This window comes from Syngnathus leptorhynchus, chromosome 3 (genome assembly GCF_054491065.1).
Source record: "Syngnathus leptorhynchus isolate UIUO chromosome 3, UIUO_Slep, whole genome shotgun sequence".
Taxonomy (NCBI): Eukaryota; Metazoa; Chordata; class Actinopteri; order Syngnathiformes; family Syngnathidae; genus Syngnathus; species Syngnathus leptorhynchus.
Window position 1 is genome coordinate 17386790 of NC_141197.1, and position 25264 is coordinate 17412053.

General features: G+C 40.8%; 1 protein-coding gene and 1 long non-coding RNA gene across 2 annotated transcripts in view; one reads left to right on the forward strand and one right to left on the reverse strand.

Annotated features, from left to right (window-relative positions):
• Positions 1-24142, forward strand: part of LOC147059550 (uncharacterized) — a 25617-nt gene extending 1475 nt beyond the window's left edge. Inside the window, exon 3 of the long non-coding RNA XR_015065666.1 lies at positions 23391-24142. This is a non-coding gene — a long non-coding RNA (uncharacterized LOC147059550). The remainder of the gene's footprint in view (positions 1-23390) is intronic.
• On the reverse strand, positions 5191-6339 carry chst8 (carbohydrate (N-acetylgalactosamine 4-0) sulfotransferase 8). Its single transcript, XM_085907791.1, has 2 exons — positions 5950-6339; positions 5191-5877 (listed from the first exon to the last, which is right to left on the reverse strand). Exons 1-2 carry the CDS (start codon positions 6322-6324, stop codon positions 5191-5193), a joined length of 1062 nt encoding a protein of 353 aa, XP_085763917.1. The 5' UTR covers positions 6325-6339.
• Positions 24143-25264: the final 1122 nt, after the last annotated feature.

Below are 25264 nucleotides of genomic sequence, written 5' to 3' on the forward strand. Positions count from 1 at the left end.
CACATCTGCTATGCATCACATAGCATCCTCTCATCCCCCCCCCCTCCCTCCCTCCCCCCCCCACTCTGCACGCCTAGAGGGCAGCACCCACAGTCCTCATTAGAGTGCATGTGTCATGATGACATCAAGTGGCAACCTTGACTTATGCTTTATATTTGCACTTATCCATCAAGGCGCTGTCATGGCGATGCACGCACACACACTTCGTCTGAGGGGGGGGGGGGCGCCTAGAACGGGGGTCCGCCCTCGAGGGCCCTTTGCTGTTTCTCCAGACAAACTGCAGCCCGCCATGCTTTTGTTAAGCTTCTGATGTGTCTTCTGCTTTGTCAACACTGAGCCCGCCGCAGTGAAACCATGCACTCGGGGCCTCGGGGGGGCCAGGCAAGAAGGGTGAAACGCAAAGATGGTTTGGGTGGGTCACTATGTTTAAAAAAAAATAAAAGGAAGAAAGAAAAAGGGTGGCAGGCGGGGGTGGAGAAAGAGAAGGGCTTGGCGGAGGGTGCCATCTTCTCGTGTGGCCAGGGCCTCGGGCTGAATGGAGCAGCACACAGCGACCCAGGCTGCTGGCTGATGACATTTTATGGTCACAACATGAAATGCCAGTTCTGGTGGAAATACAGTTTTTCACAATAGTGAGACTTTTACATGTTGTTTTTTTATGTGTGAAAAGGATTTTGATGGTAACAAAAAAGTCATCAGGAAAAATCAATATATATAGATGGCTAAATGATCGTGCTCGTTTGAATCAGGCGTGCTGGAGGAGAGAAAGATTTAAATCAATGCATTATGGTTGCCCTCGTTGACTCGGGGTTGACACTTGTCAAATAGATAGGGCATATTGGAGAGACCACAGCACCATCTACTGGTAGCGCAGGGAAGTGTTCATTTCCCTGTGTGCATTATCGCCATAATAATGACTCAATGGATTATTTTAGCATTTGGCTCAATTAGTGTTTTGATTTTGCCTTAATTGCTTTGACAGTAACATAGTGCACCTTTTTGTTTAAAAGTCACATCTAAAACTTGAGACTTCCTTCCTAAAAACCTATTGAGGGATTCCCAAAGGGTCGGAAGTGAAGCTGCTAGTTGGCGAGGACCCCCCCCCCCCTCGCAGACCTCCCCCCCCACAGTCTTCCAGACCGCCTTTGGGTCCTCCAGATAACTCCTGTCTGATTATCACCGCAGGAGCTCCCAAAGCAATCCCGGTATTAATTTAGTCCTCAGAAGGAAGCCCATCCGTCCTGACTTGGAGTCTTAGCGACTGGACTTACCTGGGGCCTGCTAGAGGCATGATGTTCCTGTTGTCACATTTCAAGCGATGGTTCAGTTCGGACCCCTGCCTCCCTCGTCGTCTTTCTTCTCACCTTTTCCATCACTGATCTCACTATTGCATGATACTGGTATGAACTTAATCACATCCAAAGAGGAATTTATTTTGGGAATAAACCACTGGCTGAAGAGAGGAGTGAAACTTTTCCGACAATCTTCCAGTTTGTGTCTAAAACACTGGGTGTCAAACTCAAGGCCCGGGGGCCAGATACAGCCCGCCATATTATTTTAGATGGCCCGCGAAGACAAATTGTGCATCAAATTTGTGTGTCATTACTAGAATTGCAAATTGTCTTCACTTTTAAGAATCTCTTTTTATTTTTATTTTTATATTTGACCAGTTTTTACTCATCTGATTTGAAAACGAGTTATTTGTCTGTTTGTTTTGTAGTTTTTACTGTATATAATACAAGGTGCTCATACATTTATTTGGGTTGATAGTCATAACGGCCCCTTCAAAAGAAACTATGATTACAATGCGGCCCGTGAAAAAAATGAGTTTGACACCCCTGGTCTAAAAAATAAAAAAAGGCAGATCGTCATTTTTGCTGAAGAAGTGATGCTAGTTGTGCTTGACTTTATGTCTTTTAAGAATCAATTAGTGAATGTGAACATGTAGAAGAGACAGCCGCTTAACATTTAAAATACATTTGGTGCTATGTTGTCGTTAAAGTGCTGGTAGGAGAATCTCAGCTTAAATGGCATATAAATCAAAAATGTGGAGATATGATATTAGCTCAAGGTGAAAGAAGCACTTCTAGTTCGTGGCAGCTTGCGAGACTTTTTGTTTATACATTCAGCTCCATTAAAGTTGCTGCATAAATCACATCAATGGAAGATTGCATTCAATATGGAACAAGGAACTTAAAATACTGCAGATGAATTTTACAAGGTAAAGAAATGAATGCTGTATTTTTCTTTTACTTTTGGGGTCCTCCTCGAGGCAGACCCTCGGGATAACGTACGTTGCGGTTTCTGAGTCTACACTAAATGTTGACGGAGTTCTTGTTTAAAAAGAAAAAAATACTTGAGACAATAAATTAAAATGCTAAAGACAAATTTATTAGTAGACACGGGAGGGAAAAAAAAGAGCCACCTGAAAAAAGTCTTCCTGAAAAGTCACCATTTGATTGGCAGTGTAAAATAAGACAAAAGGCAATTTTTTTTTTTTTCTTTTACACTTTTTTTTTTTTCTTACACAATTGCACCAATGATCAACAGATATACATTCACTTGTTACTTCGGTTACTGAATGATTTTAGTTCACACGCACACGTCAAAGAATCGTGTTTTGCGGGAGCGGGGGGGATTAAAAGCAGTAATTATGATGCAGTATTATTATTATTATTTTGCTAAGGGTGGGGCTATAATCAGCACAGAATTAGACCAAGACCTAATTAAAGATTAGATTTTGGAATTTTGCAAAAAGCCATCACAGATATAGTGGGGAAAAAAAAGATGAAGTCACCATATATGAGTCGCACCACCAAATTTGATTATAAAGAGTACTATAGGTGTAAATGTGCATTTCCACTCACTCATAAAAAAAAACAAAAACATTACAGAGCATTTTGTCAGAGCATTTTGTCACGTAAAGCACAAACCCCTGTAGCCAACCCAAAGAAAGTACCTCGTATATTACGACGTACCTTGTTTTAAAATGTCTGCCTTGGCTCTAGACTTTCTAATAGTGCACACTATAAGGCGAATAAAAAAACTTTAGTGCCATTTGTGTTGGGAGTTTCTTATAAACAGAGACTTGCATTTTTTTTTTTTTAATGCACCATACTGTTATTCTGAATAATGATTGATTAGATAAACTGCGTTGTGCCAAAGTTGTGCCATCAAGCACAACAAACACAAAACTCATTTGGAGTCCAAGCTTGTCTTAAGCTCTTCAGTGATTCTTTTTTTTTTTAATCGCTGGTGGCGACACACTGGCATCACAATCAATGACATCAAAACAAAAGTTAACTTCACTCCACTGATTATGTAGAATATACTATATATGTGAGTGTGTGTGTGTATAGACACATATATGTCTATGTGTGTGTGTATATATATATATATATATATATATATAATAGAAAAATATAGAATCATCTGAATGCCCATTATACAATTGTACAGAATAAAGAGTGGGAAAAAGCTTATACAAGGCTGCAGACTGGGTGTCAGTACAGTGTGTGTAGTGTTTTGTGTGTGTGTGTGTGTAGTGTTGGGTACAGTGTTACTGACTGAGCAGTTCACAGGGAGTCAACAGGGAACATTTTGTCGTGAGAATTTACTAAGAAATTGTAGCCCAAAAAAAAGTTAAGCATTATTTGTCACAAACAAACATGTTCAAAATATGACATTATTCCCCATCCAACTGATATTTGATATTCGATACAGAGCTTGAATCATGAAATGTAGCTCACAATAACTCTGTGTTCTAAACAAATTTCCATTTTATAATGAATAAAGAGCAATAATGGCAAATTTGGATTTTATTTTTAATACAGGACAGTGGTTCAGTTTCAAAATTCACATGCAAGCCATAAATTGCATTTTCCCCAACTGAGTATATATTGTGGACCAATTGGACGATTGTTTGCTTCATAATCTGCCTAGCAACAAGTTGCCCCCCCCCCCCCCCCCCCGCCCTTCCAACTGAATAATGCGGCTTGGAAAAAATTCTAGTTCAATGATAAAAACTGAATTTACTCAGCTCAATTCAATTCATCTTTATTTATTCCAATAAAATAGATTTAAAAACAAATACAATAACTAGAATACAAACTTCTAAGTGCAGAACGTTTTGTACAAAATTCGACTAAATTCTCTCGACTTTTCAGTATTTTTTTTTAGATTGTCAAAGAACCAAATCTGTTTTGTTTTGTGAAATGCATAATGATTTGCATCGCTGCTCCCAACACACTTTGTACCATACCACAAACAGACAGCAACACGGTGTGTACCCTGTAAATAAATACCTGGATGCCCAAGTAAGTGACGAGTCGTATTTTCAAAGCACAAACAGAACAGAGCAGAAACGTACAAAAAATGCTACCATCAGTTCCAGAGTGGGACAAAGCTGGAGACATTTGAGAAGGGGCTTCATTTTGTGACTGCTTGGAATATTCACCTTTCCCATTTGACTTTAAAGTCAGTTGAACACACCCCCTTCCAAAAAAAAAAAAAAAAAAAGTCATTTCAAAAGTTTACATCACTGTGTCAATAATATATAGTTTGCATTTGAGGGCAGTTGATGGAATGGTTAGAGCATCATTTGTTTGAAATATTATAAGTGGTTAAAATTGAAGTTGCCAAATGTCGCCATCTCAAAGTTGTTTCGTTTTTTTTTTTTTTCCGATTTTTCCGCCATTCTCTATAGAGATCATATAATTCATCTCAATCTGCATTTTCTGTAGAATTATTTTTATTTTTAATTTTTTTGTTTGTTATCTGGACCCCCCCCCCCCTGACATAGCCTTGGCCACCCCATGCCCCCCCACCCCCCACCAAAGTTAAAAGTCTAGCTCCGCCCCTGATGGATGAGAATCTTTAGTGTCATGTAAGCTGTTCAAATATGTTGCATCAGTTACCCCAAAATCAAAACAAATTAACTTCTTGTCGACTTCCACATTTATTTTGACTTGACAGAAACTTTGGCTTCACAAAGCATTGCTCATAACCAATCTGAAAAATCATCTATAAAGGCTTTACCGGGGTACGCTTATTATCAAGCGGAAATCGAATGCAGCATTATACATATTTTTGCATCTTGTAATCTGGTACAAAGATTGTAAAAACAAAGGAACAAATCCTCAAACAAGACGACTGATGTGGAATAGCTGCAGAAGTGGCGACGCCAATCCGTTAGTATAAAACCTGATAAGGTTTGGAGTAATTAAACATAAGATAATCCATGTAGTAAAAGTCGTACACCCTCTGTCTCTCCAACGCGCCGATGCGCTCAAAATACTTTTGCGTGAGCTTCAACGACGTCCTCTCGTCGGACGAGTTCCGGTCCTTGAATTTGGGTAGCGTGAGGTTACGCGGCGCCCCGACCAATCGCAGGAGCAGATCGGCCTCCTCCTCCATGTTCTCAAACTTGCCGATGAAGTCGTAGTCAACGAGGCACGGGTTGCACACCTGGTTGGCCGGTTCCCAGTGAATATCGATGCCCACGGGGCGATGCACGTCCAGAAGGTACTGCACAAACTCCTGGAAGGTGACGCCGTTGCCCGACGCCAAGGCCGACCTGGTGGCGTTGGGCCTGTACTTGGAGATGATGGGCCTCCCGAAGCTATAGTGGTAGTAGTTGTTGGGGTTCTCGAACTTATCCCTGTAGGCCGACACGACCCTCTCGAAAGGCTCTCGCACAAACATGACTTTGGTGTAGCTGTTCAGGCGGCGCGTGATGCCCTGTCGATCGAAACTGTTCAGGGTCTTCAAGAAGTTGCCGAAGTGGGCCGTATCGTGGGTGATGCTGTGAGGGTCAGACGTTACGCCTGCCAGGACCATCAAAGTCCGTTTCCAGTTGGAGCAGCCTGCTTTGGGCACCTAGATGATGGAAGGGAAAATCTGTTTCATCAGCTCGCCAACTGTATCACCACATTTGTGACATTTTTCTACCTGGCAGTAGAGGACCTTGTGCTTGTCCTCAACAAAGATGTTCTTCACTTGGTCCTGTGTGATAGTCTTGGAGACGTTGCTCTTATACTTGGCGCACATCTTCTTAACGATCTGCCGGCGTCTCTCCAAGATGCCGAGGAGCTTTCGCCAATGCTGAAGGGGAAACAATCTTGACAATGAAGTCAAAGAAGAGGAAGAGGAGAAGGGGGGAGAGGTGTTGGTTCGCTGCATGGGTGGACTTGTTTTCAGGAGCTTGCGGTGCTTCTTGGAGATGCGCTGCGAGCCCAGGTCCTGTTCCTGGGATCCACCCGTGACCAATTGTTCACTCTTCCAGAAATGCGGGAACTGGATGGGGGAGATTGGACTCGGCACCATGACGTCAACAACTTGGGGATCTTGATTTTCTCGCTCTTTGTCCTGGAAAGTCACAAAGTGCAACGCTGAGTTATTAAATGAACCGCTAGATGGTGCTGTTGCACTACAACAACAATTCTGATTAAGTTCCACAGGGGCCAAACTCTTTTCTGGTGTTGCCTTCATATAATTTAGGTGTCCCATAAACACTCAGTGGCATGTTTCATTTAGAATGGACCAACATGCCCAAGGCCACTGAGCATGCTGATATTTGATTTCAATTGTGTCATCAAGTCACATTTTACGAGTACGATGCGACATTGATGTCCTTCCTGGATCTGGCTGGGATCATCCCTGCAGATGGCACGGCAGGATAAAGAAGTTGTAAAATGTAAATGCACCATAATGGCTTCATTTAACAGTTTCCATTTCTCATATTTCAATAATTTTTGTTATATATTATGAACATTTTCGGTTTTGATTTGTTTTTGCGGTCAATTGTCACATTTAAGTCAATGAAAATTAAAACAATATGTCTATTGAAGTTGGCACACCAAATGTATTAACAAGAATGCTAAGACAAAATGAATAATAATTTTAAAAAATGCCATATATATAGAATTAGGCTTCGAATAGTGAAAAACTGCTCTTCTATGCTTGCCCTTCCATTTTTAAATAGTACAAGAAACACACTAAGGTTCAAACATCATCAATCTTTTTAAAACGTTTTGAGCAACGTATCTCCCATTTGAGTCTCCTGAAATGACTATTTAGAGAAATTTATGAATATTCATTGGAAAAAAAAAAGTTTTAAGTGAAAATAATATAAAAAAAAAAAACAATGGAAATTTCATTTTTGGACACAATTCAAAACTTTGTGCTCCAAAGTGATCTGATCTAAGACTCGGTAGTCTCCCATTTGCAGTCGATAGATTTGTGTGTGCGTTCATGGAGCAAACATACCTCCCTGGATTGCTGCACAATTCCATCAAGCTTCATATCTGTGGAGAAAGAATACAACAGAATAAAATAAATAAAAATCATGTCAACTATTCCATTGAGGCCTATAGAGACTATGAGTCGGTCACCATAGCGACGGGCGAGAATGTTATTGGCAGATTTAAGGATGCGGAACCAATGATGTTTATTACACTGGACATTTATTTTTTTGTTCTCTATCGGATACAACCCGAAACATTTCCTAAAAGCAGCTGTCATTTAATCAGGCTGACAGTTGTAAGTGGGCCTACATGGCTGCTGATGGGTGCAAGCGAAGGGGGGTGGGCTTGCTATGCGTGGACACCTCGGCCTAAGTGGCTTGTCACTTTCAATTTGAAGGGTGGGAGTGACGGATAAGGAAAGTGGGGGGGGGGCAACAAAAACCTTCCCTACGTGATGCAGCCATGTTGGATTAGGCTACACTTGATGATGTCATCATTTGCATGCCTCGGTAAACTTTAGCGACTTGCTCAACAACGTTTTTTTTGTTATGTCTGTCTGTTTTTAATGCTAGTTGGGGAAAAAAAAGGCGGGTAAACAAAACTACAGAATATTAAAAAAAAAAACCCTGCTATCTTTTGTTTTGAAATGCACCAGTATTCTTTTAGATTAGCATGCCTGTTGTTTTGGAGCTCCAAAAGAAGAAAAGGAGGGGGGCAGGGGGCGAGCCATGCGATATTTTCCAATCTTGTTTTGGTTCAGCTGTACTATTTGATCTCCTCACCCCTAATGATCGCTCATGTAGGCTGTGTGGATCCATCACATGGTGTTGCCGTTTATGAAACACATAAATATTTAGCAACACACACACACACACACACACACATAAAAGAGGAGGAGGAGGCGGAGGGGGATACATTTACAAAAGCGTCTGCTAACGCGATGAGCCCCTCAGCCGACCATCACGTCAACATACAAGGCCGCTTATCGATCTTGAAAGGCCCATCGAGGTGGTAATTGAAATCTCCCAAGGTCTAATTGCTTCCCTCTGGAGGAGTTTTTTTTATTTTATTTTATTATTTTAACACCTCGCCTTCGTCCCGTCGTCTTTTTATACACGTTTTTGTCTCGACTCTTGCTTTTTTCACCTTTCGGTGTGTTTAACGCAAGAACTGATGACGCCGGGTGGATTTTGTCAAGGCGGGAAGTTCAACGCAATCTGTGGCGAACGAGTTTAGCATCCTGCTATTTTATTTTTTTCCCCACAGAATAAGAAGCATTTTTCCCCCTCCTTAATGTAATCTAGGTAAATGTAATTTCAAGCAAATTCCAAAGGAGGGGGAGGGGTTTGCAAACATCATTTATCTTTGTAGTGTCTATTTGGTTACGGGTAATAGCGTCTGCTTGATTGCAATTTCACAGCCGGTCAATTTCACTCAGCGTAACTTTGCTATTGATTTTCACTGGTGTGCGTGGCAAAACAGCAATAAATTTACAAAAACTGACATGGGGGGGGACGCGAATCACATGATTTAACTCGGGTCAGATTTAAATTGACTCTTTTTCTCTGTGTGGAATCATTTTACTGACAGAAGCTTCTGTGACAATTCTAATTGGTTCCTGAGCTTTGTCCTTCATTGCCCTCTACATTAAACCTTGAGAGTGTCACCTCTCTGCAGGGCCCCGAACAAAAATGCCATGAATATTCATGTAGGTGCTGCGACATGCTAGTGAGGGCCACATCATTATCACTACCCCCCCCTTCCTCCTTCTCCTCCACTTGAAGCCCTCTGACAGCGACGTGTATAATCCAGAAACTATTTTGAGGAGGGGTGGACAAAAAGGACAAAAACAACATGGAAATAATGAGCTTGTTAGACCAAACTAGGCAAAAGTGTTTTAAGGAACGCAGACGGTGAGCGGTCTCCTTCATCCGTCAAGTAGCGTCCTTCAAAATCTCTCATTAAAATATACATACATAGAATAAAAATATATATTCATAATAAGATTAAGGAAACTTTTTTTACTGCGGCCTTGTACACATTGCAATCATGTGACTCCCCCTGAAGAAAATAAGGTGTCAAGTAAATCTGACTCCATTTTGTCACCTGGCAGAATCCATCATTTTTAAGTCCACTTGGTGTTCTCCTCCATAAGAACAGAGTGACATCATCCCTACCGATGGGTGGTATTATTTTCACCTGTTCACAACTTTTCCGGCACCTCCTCGCAGGGAGATGACATCTCCCATTAAAGAGGAAGAAACATTTTTTTTTCCTTCCACACAAATAATGGAATCAAATGATGTTTCGTCATTCCCAATCCAAAATAACGAGCCAATTTGGAAAGGTCACAGACATCGGTATTTTTTTATTTTGCGGCCATTGTCGGAGGACGGCTATTTGAGGTGCTGATGATGCAAGCGTCCTGACCTTCTTTAGACCTCCACCTCGCAATCTCTTTCTTTTTTATAACCGCATCTCAGAGGACATGGTAAATAGAGAAATCTATAAAACGCTCTCTGCTTGCGAGCATCACACGATACACTCTAAAACTTTGAACTTTGACCCCGGTCCAAGGCGACATGCGTAAATCTTTGGCACGCAATTCAAACGTGTCCCCTTCCTTCATTATTCCTCTTTCAATGCCATACTTCATGGTCCTTTCAGTCGAAGGAGGATGGTCATACAAATTTGAATAGATCCAAAACGATCATTCTTGTTGTTATTTTTCATTTTTTTTCCAAAGCACAACTTAGATCATCAAAACCCGAGCACAGAAAGAAACTACCCAGATAGGAAAAGACCGATTTACAGACAGATCCTTCTCTGAGTGCATTCAAGGATATCGAGGATGCAAACAGTCATGGGGCACGTTGCCATGGCAACAAGGAGTCTTCTGGGACGGGGCGGGGACGCGTAAACAAACGCAGAGTGTCAGCTGCGAGATCAGGGTTAAGTGAATTACCACAGGCGAGGCGAGACACTGGGCTCTTAAATTGCCACTAATCTTATTCGGGGACTGTGCGGTTTATGACCTTTGACCCGCATGCACACAAAGCAATACAATCGCATAGGAAGTAACCGAATCACAGAAGAAAAAAAATAGTTGTACTGCAACAGTATACTTGAATCAGCGTTTCGAAAAGCGTGCTTGACGTAAGACCAAGCTAGCGTTAGACAACGGATAAACGGAGCACCCCAAGGTGCCATGACGGGGGGATAGTGAAATGTCTTAGTTAAGCCTCCGTGGCCTCCCCGCTCACCTCGATTTGTGGCTGAGAAGCGGAATCGCAGCCGTCAATCTTTCGCCCAACCTCGTCTGCGAGTTAAGTGTCACGACTTGCCTTCACGGTCAACATGCCCGCCAGCAAGAAACCGTTGTTCTCCTCCGTAGCAACTCCTGATTAGCCTCCAGCGTGGCTCGCCTTATAAATTCGCCTCAGAGCTTCCTTCCATTCTCCCTCATTATCATTCTTTATCAGCAACCCCGTGCCCTCGTCCAAAGTTGTGATCTTGGCCAAAAAAAAAAAAAAAAATCGCTCTTCCACTGTATTCTTTGCACTGCCCTCGGGCGATGGCTTCAGTGATCAGCCAAACAATATAAGCAGCCCGCGGCCAGAAAAAACACTAACTACTTTGAATACTAAACAAAAATGCCTGTAGTTGTAATTATTTAGGGTTATAATTGTAATATATATTATAATGTATTTTGTGGTTTTTTTAATTTAAGCAATAATAAACAATAATGACAAAAAACATATTCAACATTATTTCCAATTACTAGAAAAACAATTACACAATTTTTAATAACGCTGTCTCAGCAGCAATTTCATCAATAGAAATTTTTTTTTCCATTAAGCAGCAGTTCTAAAGATCTAAATTAAAAACAACTATTGGGGTTAAAAGTAATCTGCCATTCTTTTTTTCCCCCTCCAACAGTCACGTCAAATATTCATCAGGCACAACCTCAACTGCCTCATAACACATTTGGAATGACATGACTTCAAAAAGAGCCATATTTTTTTTCAAACACACATTCAATCCTGCAAACTGCTACTCTGTATTGAAAATAAAATCCAAAAGAATATGAAAATGACAAGCCCTGCCTAGCATGAAAAATTCTCTGAAGCCTGTCAACGTTTATTCTAAGCCTAATGAACAAATGTATGTGTTTAAAAAAAAACAACCCGACACTCCCTCTCGACCCAAAATAACACACATCAGGCGCCCCTGGAGCGCAGGTTATCATTTAACAACAAGGCATGGTTGAGCTGCACTTTCCACGCCTGCTGTCAAGTCAGTGTGTGTGTTAGTCTGCATGTGTGTATCTATTCCACGGGGGGGAAAAAAAAACCCCAACTCAAAAATGTCAAACTTCTGCCAAGCGAAAACACTGACACACATGGAGAGCCCCAAAATAAAAACCCTGCATAACTTTCACACTCAATTTTTACGTTGGTTTTTGTTATCCGCAATTGTCACCGGTCTGCATTGATCAATTTCCGACAACTGACTCCCATCTGCGATATGTTCAACTTCCATTTCCTTACATTTTCTTTTCCCTCCTGCCATTGTGTTCACAAAATAGCCTTGCTTAAAGAATTGAGTCGCAAATTTTCCAAGGCAAAGCACCCGATGTCAGAATCTGTCTGATTCACCGGCTGGTGCATTTAAAGTGATCGCACAGGCCGAGCGTTTTCTCTGCTTCCGACGTGTCAGACTCTCGCCTGTCAGCGAGAACGTCGGAAAGGTGAGCAGAGCGGCACGCTCGTCTCGGATATGCCGCTAATTTGACAGTGCCCGAAGAGGCCGAGAAATAATTGGAGTAGCATTTATGTGCTGACAGATAGAACCTAGCAATCAAAGTGTCTCGGTTTTCACAAACACGACCGCCATTTTGCACTCCGGACAAGTTTGTTTACTTAAAGAGTAGATTCATTTGACAAACTAGACATGTGGCCTTTTGTCTGGGCTGGACCAACCAGAAGCGTACAAATGTTGGATGTCTCTTCAAAGTAACTCGAGTCAGGAAAAAAAACGTGTGTCTGTCCAACATAGAAAAAAAAAAAAAAGCGTCAGGCTCGGCTCACACTCTGAATCATTTCCAGTAAAAGACTCGCAGCTTCGAGTCAGGCGGGAGGGAGGATCTTCCAATTAGCAACACGTCTGCAGATTCAGGAGGGAATTACCGGCATCCTTCAAAACCAAACCATCACTTACGATAGATACAGCAGCTCTCAATGAAACATCCCAAGAAGACAAATGTGAAGGAGTAGCAATCGAAATTGCTCTTTCTAAAAAAAACAAAAGTGCAAAGAATACCAATAAAATTCGACGTTTCTAAGAAAAGTACAAAAGTTGGACTTCCTGGCTGGAAAAAAAGTGAATTAGAAAATCACTGGAAATTATTTAGACGAGGAAAAAATTCTACAAGGCTACAGAAAATTTCTGACTCGTGACTGAAACGTGCAATGGAATACTAATGAAAGCTGGAGTTCTACTGGAATACTAAACAAATTTGGACTTTCTGTCTAGGGGGAATTGCCACGGAATACCAAAGAAAGTTTTCCATGCAATTGATCGGAATGGAAATTGCAGTTTCTGACCAGGAGAAGTGCAAAGAAACAGTCCATATGAAAATAAGAATGCAATAGAATACCAATAGAAGTTGCACCAAAAAAAAAATGTACTGGTCTGGTTGAAAATGTGGCTTGTCAGACTTTGGAGGCGTTGGAATTCAGAGGTTCCACTGCTGATGACACTTTTGAGAGCTTCTTCACTGAAGTTGTGTTGTGTCTTCCAGATGGTCAGTGAAGATTTGGCCCGCAGTGCTTGACAGAAGGCTTCAAACTCTGACTAGGTCTCATTTGCACACTTTTCTTGCCTCTCGTCTCCTTGGTATCAGTCACGCCGTTCTGCTTCTCCTCGATCCCGCCCCCTCCCGCATCTGATTCTTCCCTCGCTGGCTGACAGGATATGCATTCTCGCCCTCCCACCACCTTATCGGGATCTCTGAATGTCACGTTTTGGCCCCATCGCCTGTCCTGAGCCTCTTGGTGTGAAAAAATCTCACCAACAACCACTTAAAAAATTAACAATGTTGATTGAATTGTCAGGAAGGACTGATTTTTTTTTTTTCTACCCAGAGGCTTTCCAGACTTTTCCAACATCAAATTTTGATGCCAGGTTCCGTTGGATGGTGTCATCAGAATTGCTTCTGAAGCTCATTTAGTTGAATTGGCAAATTGGTGTCACGCCGTTTGTTATTGTATGACGAATAAAGTTGTAGTTAGCATCCATTAAGCTAGCGGTGATGGAGGTTAGCCTCAAGTCGTTAGCCTACTCCTTTGCTAGCTTGAATGAGTCACATAATTGGCAGCTCCGCTTACTTGTTTCGACAGGTCGGGACGACTCAATTATTTGTATCCGAGCATTACAAAAAAAAAAGTATGTTTCCATCATATATCCGATTCCAATAACTACCGTATATAACAGTGCGCCTTATAGTCCGGTGCGCCTTATATATGGACCAAATTCCTAAATTTAAACTGGGCCGAAGCATTGTGTCATGAACTCAATCATAAGTGGCCCGCTGAAGACTATGAATCATGAATCATGAATCAAAAACACTATGGATCATTATTTTGTGATTATAATGTAATTTGTTGCATCTGAAGTTGAAATAAAAAAGATAAAATGGAGAATGATTTGATTTGGATTAAAAATCTGACCTGATGCATTAATGGTGCGCCTTACATAAGGACAACGTTTTAAAATGGGCCATTCAATTGAAGGTGCGCCTTATAGTCCGGAAAATACGATAAATGAATGCGCTAAACACAAACTCCAAGGGGGCACGGCAAATGCCATCAATCATAGAAGCAAGATGACTTGTAGTAGAAGCATAAAGCTACTAATGGAGAATGACAGACTCTGACAGCGGGAGAGTGAGCTGAGTCACTGTAGGCGTGCGAGCGATGAATAAAAGAAGAGGCCAGCTGTCTGGATATCTCGCGCCGTCTTGACGCTCCTTTGATACCAACACCGTTCCCGCCGCGCTCCCTCGGTAATCCTGCTCATTACGCTATGTTGTCCCTCTGTTCCTCGACCGCCGCCAAGGAGACGGAGGGGAACAGGAAGGAAGCCAATGTGCCTACTCACTGTAGGATCGCTTCCATTTCCGTTGATTCGTTGCCAGATAACGGACATCGTAGGAGATATTTGCAAAGTGACGTCCATACGGGAAATTGTGCCATCTAGTGGAAGAGCATGTTGTTGTTCTGCCAATTTGATATAATTCTATAATTACTTGCTGCGCATTGGCTCGGATTCACTGGTGATTAAAAATGATTTTACTGTCTTCACGGGTTTTTGCTTTTTATTCAGTAGAATAACTTTGATGACACGGTCCGTTAGATGGTGTTGGCGAAAATGCTTGGCAAATAAACATCACCCATGGCTCTAATTGGGGCTCTCTTCAGCAAATTCCCCAGTTGGAGTTTATCAAAGTACAAGGCTAGCAGAGGAAGTTCTGTCCATGTTTTGTAGGCTACGTTGAAATATTTTTGCTTGACTTCCAAATGACCAAAAATTGGGAAATTGGTTGGGCAAAATCAGAGGATTGCTGAAGCAAAGTAAAATTACAAAGAAACTCGGTAAAAGAAAACATTGTCCTATTTCTTGTCTGTCTTTTCCTCATTGTGGAGCACAAAGTTCTGCTCCATTGTTCCGATTCAATCTGCTTCAGTTCTTCATCGTGTCCTTGTACCGGTATTCATCTACCTTCGCTACACATTTTGAACATTTTTACTTGATAGGGCTACTTTTCATCTTAATAAACAAATTTTTTCTCTTTACCAATAGACAAACTTATTTTCCTGCCTCCTTTGTTGCAGCCTAAATAACTAAATAAGAATTGACTTAGGAAAACAGTCGATGCGGAGGTGAATGTCAGAACATTCCGAGCTCATTCTCGAGTCTTTGTACGTTTCAACTCGGCAGTCAGTCGTTTCAGGTTAAAGATACGCTTTCTCCAGAAGTGTTTATTATTATGCTGCTGCTGCTGCTGCTTCTGCTGGCTGTTTGATGCTGCTGACCTAAAACTTAAAGCTTATTTTATCAACACAGCCAGTTTGGACAGTTTGAACTATTTTGCGAGCAAGCTTTCCCTGCCTTGTCGGATTGCGAGTAAAAGTTACAAAAGAGAGTCTAGACTGTCCCTTTTTTAACTGTGATGAGCAGACTGCACTTTATGTGGCCTAAAAATGCTCTCTGCTAGTTTGTTAAATTACTAATCACGTTTACTCAGTCAGCATGCATTATTTCGATGTGACTTGGGTTTCTGTCTAAGCCTGGTTGAGGTCCAACGGAACCGTTATTAGCTGGCATGGATGAAAACATATCAAAAGTAAATATTTTAAATCTTTCATTTTGGTTCTTGGTGTTTTGAATTTATTTGACGATTGGATTTACAGTAAATAAACTCAAAATAACATCTAGAATGACTTTTTTTTTTTTTAAATCAGGAATTCAAGACACTGTTAAATATTTAATATATATAATATATAATTTGACATTTAAACATGTACTTACATGTACTTGCCCATATAATATATAATATAATATAATATATAATTTGACATTTAAACATGTACTTACATGTACTTGCCCATACGTACTTTCCACGCTGATTAAAAAAAAAAAAAAAAAAGACATTTTGATTTTTGTTATTTAAGTTTGACCTATAAGAGCTATGAGAAATGTCGTACGGTAGAATTCCGCATTTGTTTTTAACTTCCAAATATTACTATGACATTCAAAAGACAACACATTTTGGAAGTAGCAATTCTTCAAATTGCACACCTTTGACAACATGTTGAAATGTGCAAAACAAAACCAAAAAGAGGGACAAGAAAATAGGGAGCGCTGACAGTGATGACATGACACCGAGAGACAGAGCTGGAGCAACATGGATCAAAAAGAGACACAAGAAAGTTATCCCCAAATAAAAAAAGAAAAGGGTGAATAGCAGTAGAGTGTAACAATACGTGACCCAAATACGACAATGGAGTCAAAGAGGAGAAGTTGACAACGTGCTCTCTGCTGCCTCTCACTCTATCATCATCCCTCCATTCAGGTTTCTCATCCACATCATGTCACTCCCAAGCTACCTTTTTTCTCTGCTTGACTTCTTCTTGCAAAGATTCTTTTTTTTTTTTCCCATCGTACAGCATACCGCCAGAACTTATTTTGCTTTATTGTCACATTTGATTTTGATTACAATATTCCGCAAGGGGTGTGCAATTTTTTTTCTTTGACAGTTGATTTATACAAATTATCAGTTGTTTCTGTTGTCGTTATTTAGAAGAAATAAAATAAAAATGAATTATTATTTAATAGAAGTATTAATATTAATGATGTAATTATCTATAATTATTAATATTAATTATTTATTACGAATGATAAATAATAATTATTTATTAATCATACTATAATTAATTATTAAATAAAACAATCAATTATCCAAAATCGAATCCAACTCCTAATCGATTAATCATGCCTGGATACCTCAACTACAAAAATGAATTTGTGGAATTGTTTTTGCCCCATGTCCTGAATGTCACTCGAATATTTTATTGATGATGATTGACAATCAGGTGATTGCCATCCTGGGAGACGATTTCAAAGCAAACAGTCAAAGGGAATGAGGCGGGCCGGGCCGGGCCAGGCCGGGCCGTCCTAATGACGGCGGCCCACAAACCCACATAGCGTGATGGATCAGCGTCGTGCATCATGTCAGCTGCAGCGTATGAGACATTATTGATGACAAACACTTAAAAGGTTATTAAAGCTTCAGCTTCAGGCCACAGGCTGACAGCCAGGAGCCTCGGTCAGCTGGGGATTGGTCAGATAATGAATAAATAAATGACCCGCTTAGCCCAAAATAATACGGTGCTACGTTAAAAGCAGGATGCTTTTTAGTCAAAAGGAGACTGAGCGCTAATGTTAGCATGTTGCCGTGTTGTTGTTTTTTTGCAGCATTCATAGCAACAGGGTGTGTTTTGCCATTTTTATTACCTGGCCTAAAATGTATCCATCGGTACTTCCTATTCTTCTCGGAAATGGCTAAAACAGCAAAATATCTATGGCTTTTTTTTTTTATATAGCATGTTAACACTTTTATGGCTTTACTCTTGATGGACATGCCAAATCGACTTCAATGAAATGTATCAAACCAAAGTGTTTTATTTGCAATGATTTCCTCCAACTTGCTTCACCTGTTTCCAACCTTTATTTAGCTCACATCATCGATCCCGGATGTCTGCGGCAGTCGTCAAGGAGACAAGTAGTGTTAAAGCTCCCCGAGCGCCAGTCACACTTTTAACGGCACCTGCTGTTTGGTGTTGCTTGTCTTCCAACCTGAGGAAAGTTGCATTGACGTGATGCAACGCCGGGTGTGGTTTTGAAACTCTAAATGGCGTGCGGCCATTCGGAAGGGGAGGCCCCCGCTGGTGTGCATGTGGACCTTATTAAACTAATTAAAAAAACATTTAGTGGCATCGGGGACGCTGCTGAGGGAGCATACTAATTGAACCGCGGCAAACCAAAATGAGAATACCGCTCTGTGAATAATTTTAATGCTTGGCGGAATAGTTTTACGTTTCATTTTCATAAAGTACTTTTAAATCTTATCCCAATTTTAGGTTGCAGTTCAAACGAGAGCTGATAAACTGCTAACATACTGTAGCAACCAAAGTTTAACAACAAACGAGAACTAATCAACTGCTAGCACGCTAACTGTTAATTTGCTAACATACTGTAGCAACCAAACTTTTACTATTTTGAATTGCAATCGATAAAATACGAACAAGTTAAGGCTGATAAATCAAGTTTATATTTGGTTTCATAATCAGGTGCAATTTTTAATGAGAAATAGTAGCTGTTATTTTGTTAGCTGTCGGTGTTAGCATTTGATACTGGTTTTGGACTTTTGTTTGTATTTTCAATCACATCCACCTTTTTTGCCGTATTGTTTTTTTTTTTCTGAGAATAATTTTGCAAATTCATTTTCTGCCTCGCCTTCCTTCTTTGCCTGCAAATGGGTCCTCAACCGTGCTGCTAAATGACATTGCTTTGGATGAATGATGTTATGTGCTGCTGTTTTTATATTGTTTTCATGCGCGTTAATGATTCCTCTAACTGATGTGATGATTTTATGATGAAGTCCGCAAAGTCCCATTAAAAGGCTCGCAACCCAGATAGGAACGACCACTAATGAAAAAAATGGCGCATTTGATAATTCCGCTTCGTCATACATACGGCAACAGATGGCGTCTTCGGTGTGAGCGTGTGCATATTAAACAGGATCCACACTTAAGAGCTGCCAAGAAAGCATGGAAAAAAAACAAAAATTATAGCGAGGGGCGCCCACGCGTGGTGAAGCTGGCTGTCCCGTCAGGATGCCTCGCTCTCGTTCGCACTAGTTGCTTTTGGAATTCATCCAAGATAGATGGAGACCTTGAATGCCTCACCTCACATCACCTTTCTTGCTTTTCTGTTTTTTTTTTTTCTTCACCTGATTGATGAAAGGCCATATTTGTGAGATGCAACAATGACAAATAAAATGCTGCAGGAACAGGTTCCTGCATCTCAACTCGTCCTTGCAATTCTCATCTCCCAAATAATAGCAACACGATTAAGGCATCACTCACTTTGCATTCTGCAAGTCCTTGAAGCCAAAAAAAAAAAAATAAACCCTGCAAAACAAATTCAGTTTTCTTTTTCTAAATACATTGGACATCTTTTAAGGCAACTCTTTTTCACTAGTTCGTTTTTTGCCGGGGGGGGGGGGGGGAATGTCCAAATGCTAACAGGTTATGAGTGACGATCATACATACCTACAGCGTGTGCAGCAGATGGTGCACAGCAGACACACACACACCAACACACACGAGATGACGTATGCTAGGTGTCGGCTTCTTGCTACACGCTGTTATGGCTAAAAATTGTGTGTGTGTGTGTGTTGTCTTTGTTTATACTTTTCTGCATGAAAACATTCTATGTGTGTGTGTCTGTGCATGCCAGTCTTGCAGATGCACAGCATGGATGCGGGTATGTTTGTTCTCATTTGAGAGGTAAAGCTTTGTTATTAGCTGGCTGCCTTCTGCCCCTCCAGTGTGTGTGTAGTGTGTGTGTAGTGTAGTGGGACAAGCCAAGATTGCCACCACCTGTGGCTCAGCTGTGGGTTTGCAGCAGAATGAGAACCGGGGGAGAGAAGCCAAGATATTGGAGGGGAGGCAATAGAGGAGTACATAATTACATAGCAGAGCCGAAGCGGATCTCCAGGTACTCCAACCAACCAACCACACTCGCACACAAACACACATGCATGTACACACACACTCACAGACCTTCTTCCATCACCCTCCCCACCTCCTTCATGTCTTCATTTGGGAGAAAACAATCCATCAGGTAAAGGTCAGTGCACCTCTACCCTTTACACACACATGCACACACAAATTGACACACACTGGGAAATGACAAAAAAAAAAAAATAAATAACTATATTTTCCATGCATTCCAGTTATGGGCTAATAATTCTTGTAATTTCCAAGGGTGCTTCATTTATAAGATAGTGACTTGTGTAAAATGGGGCAAAGTTGGCACCAACGGCCGTAAATGAATTCAAAGGACGTTGGCTATCTTTAAGCCACGGAGAGGCCTCTAACTGCGCATTAAAAGACTTTAAAGGGAGGAGAAGGTGCATTAAAGGGGTATAAAAGTACTTGAAGGACCATTACGTGATTCAAACTACGAGAAGTCAGTTCAGCCAATGTTAAAGAATGGAATGGGTGGATTTTGCTTCAGGAAAACATACGCTGGAAGTCATGTGATATCAGTTTTATTTGAAATTTTTAGGACTAGTAGTCTGTCATAATGTCATTGTTAACAATTTTTATCCAATGATTGATGAGAAATGACGGTTGTTTCTTTTTTGGGAATAATTGAGGTTACTAATTGGAAAATGTCTCTTCATTGAGCCATGCTGTGCTTCCAAAAAGCAATAAATAATGTCCCAATTTTTATTATTATCATGATGAACAGGCAGTGCAATATTGTATTGTTATTAAAATTCTCCACTTCATAGCTGGCTTCTCATGTCCCCCATAGAAGGCGTTTTTAATATCCTTAGATTTTAATATCCTCGGCGGGATTTTTTTTTTTTCTTTGTTCCTTTTTGAAAGGACTCGTTGCAAAATAGTCCATTCATTGGCGGGAAAAAGATGTAGCACGGCTCTCTTGACAAGAATGGCTCATGATTGCAATCCATGTTTTAAAATCTACTTCATAGATATTTTATTTTTAGCAGAGCAAAAGTCAACAAGCTGCCTGATGAAATGAAATTGAATTTTAAATAATTATGAAGATGAGTGAAATGCATTGGGGTTAAAGTGCAATTTTACCTTTAAAATCTTTTTTGATGACAATTTTTAAAATCTTACAAGGTTATAATCACTTTTTTTTTTTTTAAGTTTTAGATTTTTGAGAAAAGAGCTGTATTTTTTTCTAGAACGAGGTATATATTTTTAGAAGAAATAATTTTATAGTTTTCGGAAAAACATTTGAATATAGCTGGGGGAAACAAATTTCAGGCAAAAGTTGTTTTATTTTTATTTATTTACAAGCGAGAAAAAGTGGGCGGGATTGATGATGTCATTCATCTTTAGCAAACACTTATCTGAACAATGAGGACCAGCCCCGACCTTTGTCTCGATTTAGTGCCCCCTTTTTGTACATCTACCAACCTACCTGACAGTCAGCATACATCCTCCCTCCATCAATCCGTCGTGTATTTATCGATCTGTCATCCAACAGTCCATCCATCCGCCCAACTATCAATCCAACCAAATGCGTCTGTTCACCAATCTGTCAATTGGTCCCCTCCACTTATAGAATTCCAACCATCCATCACTCGAGTTGATTGGTTCCATTCTATCCAGGTGAAATAGCCACACTAAAATATATTCAAGGGTATATACAGTCATCGTAAAAAAAGCCACACGGCCAAAAGATAGAACATAAAGTCTTCATCGTCATCATGCGTACAATAACAAATGGTTACGTAAGTGCCTAGTAAAAAGCTCAATAAAGCTTCAAATTGCCGTCACTCAAATAAACTGCGAGCGTTTCTTGCTTGAGCGAATCAAACAAGAGGAACGAACAACCTCAAATTGATTTTCTCCCGCAATGGGATGTCTCGTTTTGACCTTTTTTTTTTTTCCAAATCCCGGAACTCACCAAAAGTGAGCTGACGAAGACGAGACGGGATAGGGATCCTTCATGATTATCACGTCAGCCGTGCTGCTACTAAGGGGCCATTAAGGTGCCAAGTCGGGCGAGACCGTTCGACAGCGTCAGTCCATTAAGAGACAGACAACCGTCTGTAATATTGAGTGACAGACGGCCATGTTCTCTGATGCATGCGCAATGAAGTCTCACCGCCTAGTAGATTGAAACACGCTTCAACGTAAAACGCATTTGGTGGTCCTTCAGTGAGATCAAAACTTCCTGAATGTAAATTGTTATCCTCTTAACATTAACGGTCTGCTCAAGCGTAAAGCGACATGACAAGTGCGTAGGCAGAATCCAAATAGAAAGATAATTATGGCTGTAATGTAACTCCTCCAACTGGCCTTTTCTTTGAGCCAATTAGCATCCCTGCCAACAAGCATGACAATGACCTCCCCCGCCTGTCATTGCAATGTACTCTATTATGCTACTTTATCTAATATTATCAGAGAAGAACCCTTAAAGACGACAGAAAGCACTGACATGCTAAATATAGTTACGCGCATTAACTGGGCCACACATGAGCTGCATTTTTGCTTCAACAAGATATTACTTATATATAATAATACATCATGTATAATATAATATAATATAATATAATATAATAGATAATAAATAAAATAATTTCAAAGATAATAGAACTACATTAGCTCAAACTCCTTCCAGTAATTCTGAAGACAAATTCATTTTGTGTATTTACATACTTGCCAATAAACAACAAAGCAGTTCCCCAATGATTAATACTTGCTCTAAGTATAAGAAAAATAACGGCATCTATAAATTGTTTTTATATTTAAGTCCACATATGCCCCTTTGTTATATTTATGAAGCTACGGTAACTAAGGTTTTAAAAATGATTTTCCAGGGGATGTCAGCTTGTTTGGTTTTATTATTTGCTTATCTTTATTTCCTTCTGTGGAGGCCGCCCATTAAATTATATTTTTTGCGTCAAATTGACTCAACCTGGCTAACAAATCTGCAAGCGTACAGCAGCTTTACTGCACGTTTTATGGCGACATACATATATATCTTTTATTTTTTTAAGACTGTAGCTCTATTTATGATTTTTCCAGCAGTGAATTTTGGGGCTTCTCTCATTATCCGCACGACCCGCTCAACTCTGTGCACTGCAGCGGGCTATAAATAGAATGATTGCTCTTCATGAAGCTCGCACCAATAGACTGAAACCTCCTCAAGTCCTTGAACACAATACCGAATCCACACGTTCTTCCCAAAAGCATCTTCGTTTCCACGGCAACACTTTGATATTGTCGCCAACATTGTCCAGTGTCAGAGGTCATGGACAGTTGGAATTTCGACATATGTGGCTTGCAATTAATCAACAAACATTCCAGGGTGTCCCCCGACCTCTTGCCAAAAGTCAGCTGGGATCGGTTCCAGCTCACCCGTGACCATACGACAACAAATTCTCATCTCTTCTTCCTCATTGGTTCACGTGAGAGCGTCTGAACTCACTTCTTTAGCTAGCTAATTAGCCACCCGTTTGTATGCGTCTGAACTCACTTAGCTTCTTTAGCTAGCTAATTAGCCAGCCGCACTCATACAAGGACAAGTCCTCATCGCTTCCTCCTCATAGGTTCACGTGAGAGCGTCTGAACTCACTTAGCTTCTTTCGCTAGCTAATTAGCCACCTGTTTGTACGCGTCTGAACTCACTTAGCTTCTTTAGCTGGCCAATTAGCCACCCGTTTGGATGCGTTTGCGTCATTAAAAACACGTGCAAACATCAGATGATAGCAGATGTCCATGCCTTGGCTTTTTGTGTTCACCGCCATAGATTTGATATTCTGGGTCTGATGCCATCCAGCCCTCCGAGCCTGTCCTCCGTCTCTCCGAGGTCCCGCCTTCTGTTCGCTGCTTCTGTTAGCCTCCCAGGGCTCAACTGCCAACTGCTCACCCATCCCCGTCCTCGCCATCCAACAGTAACTTCCTGTGCTTAAATAATGCACATTTCTGCCTTGCTTCCTGAAAGGGGAGCAAGACCCCTCACCTGGAGACCAAAGAGTCCTCTCTCCTGCTGCCGGCTCGACTCGGCTCGGCTCGCGAGTCACAGAACCCCTCCATCTGCTCTTTTATTCCTACCTTCCTGAATTATTCACCACAATTTAGTTGCACTTCAGTCAGGCGCAGGCCAACTATACGATAAGCCCGGATGCCCTCACAAAGCGAAATGAATTATACAGCGCAAGAGGAATTTATCTGCTCACGTAAACACTTGTGCGATTCCATTTCCGGACGCTGTAAATGTTGGACACAGATTTTGAAATGTTTACACTCGACCAATTTTGGTCAAAATGATGCTTCGTGTCCGGTTTTGGCATTCCATGTGAGATCTATGCATCCTTAAATAGCTGAAGAAAAACAACAGAACATTTCAATTTCCGGGATGGAAGACTCTGGAGAGGTGTAACTCCTCCCTATCTGCCAGTAAGCGGCACTTATAAATATGTCATCAGACGTCCATCCTTCTCCTCGCCTGCCATTCAATTGACTCCCCGCATGTAATTCATTTCCCGCTCTTCCGCACCACCTGAGTTACAAATGTGACAATCAGCTGGAACCTGTGCTCACCTCGAATAAAAAAAGATAAAAAAAAGGGAGGGGCAATGTCATTTCTTCACCTTCACAAATGTTCTGCACCTATCTACACCCAAGGTGTCTTTGCAGAACTTTAGCTTCAGTGAAGAGCACATTGGGTTCCTCCCAACAATGTGTTAGCTCGTTATCAAGCAAGCACAGGCAGTGACTGTACCATTTGATGGTGCTCAAGAAAATAAAAAACATCAACTCCATACCTTCAAGAAAGAGCATTTTGACCCCATGCTTTGGTTTTACCAGTACAATGAGAAAAAACTAAAGAGGCAGGGTCGGGGGCAGGGGCGTAACGACAACACACAGGACCATCAGCGGACTCGGACAATCCTTTGGGGGGGTCTCTAAATGATTAAGTCATTATCATAACAGTTATTATGAATCGGAACAAGAATGGATTAATTGTTGCACCCTTTCATCCAATTCTATTACATTCCATCTTGTTCGACTTCCAGTGGCAGTTTGACCCCAGTATGGATTATTTCCTTGACTTCAAATGCCAACTGTGTGACCTCAGAACCGATTATTAGGAATTCCATTATCACCATTTATCACAGACGGGCTCGGATACAGATTTTTTTTATTTCCTATTCTTATTCCCTTTCTTCTATTTCTATTAAATCTTCATTATTCAGCATGGCCAAAGGTAATGATTATTTATTTATTCATTTATTCATTTATTTATTTTAACCATTTTTATTTATTTATTTATTTATTGATTGATTTTTTTTATTTTTTTATTTCTATTATCTCCATTATCGCACACACGCAGGCGGGTCATAAATAAAGCTCCCATCACTCCCACTGCTTTATGAATAAATGACCATGACTATTGATTTCTGAGAATTACAATGAAAAATACTAATTACAAACCGCCTTCGCCACCAGCATCCTGCCTGTTAAACTAAAAGCATAAAAATGGAACGACGGTGTCATATTTCATGATCTGAAAGCCTCCTTTTGGAATTGATTTATTCTGCACTAAAAGCATATTCTCCCACCGGCGCTTCCCTCGGGCGAGTTCCCGCGGGAGATGACAGCGACTGACGTCGGGTGAGA

Bases quoted from the DNA above. Each gene is read 5' to 3' on its own strand.
- chst8 (XM_085907791.1), bottom strand. From the start codon at position 6,324: ATGGTGCCGAGTCCAATCTCCCCCATCCAGTTCCCGCATTTCTGGAAG. The intron at 5,878-5,949 runs GTAGAAAAATGT...TCCATCATCTAG, and splicing joins ACAAGGTCCTCTACTGCCAG to GTGCCCAAAGCAGGCTGCTC.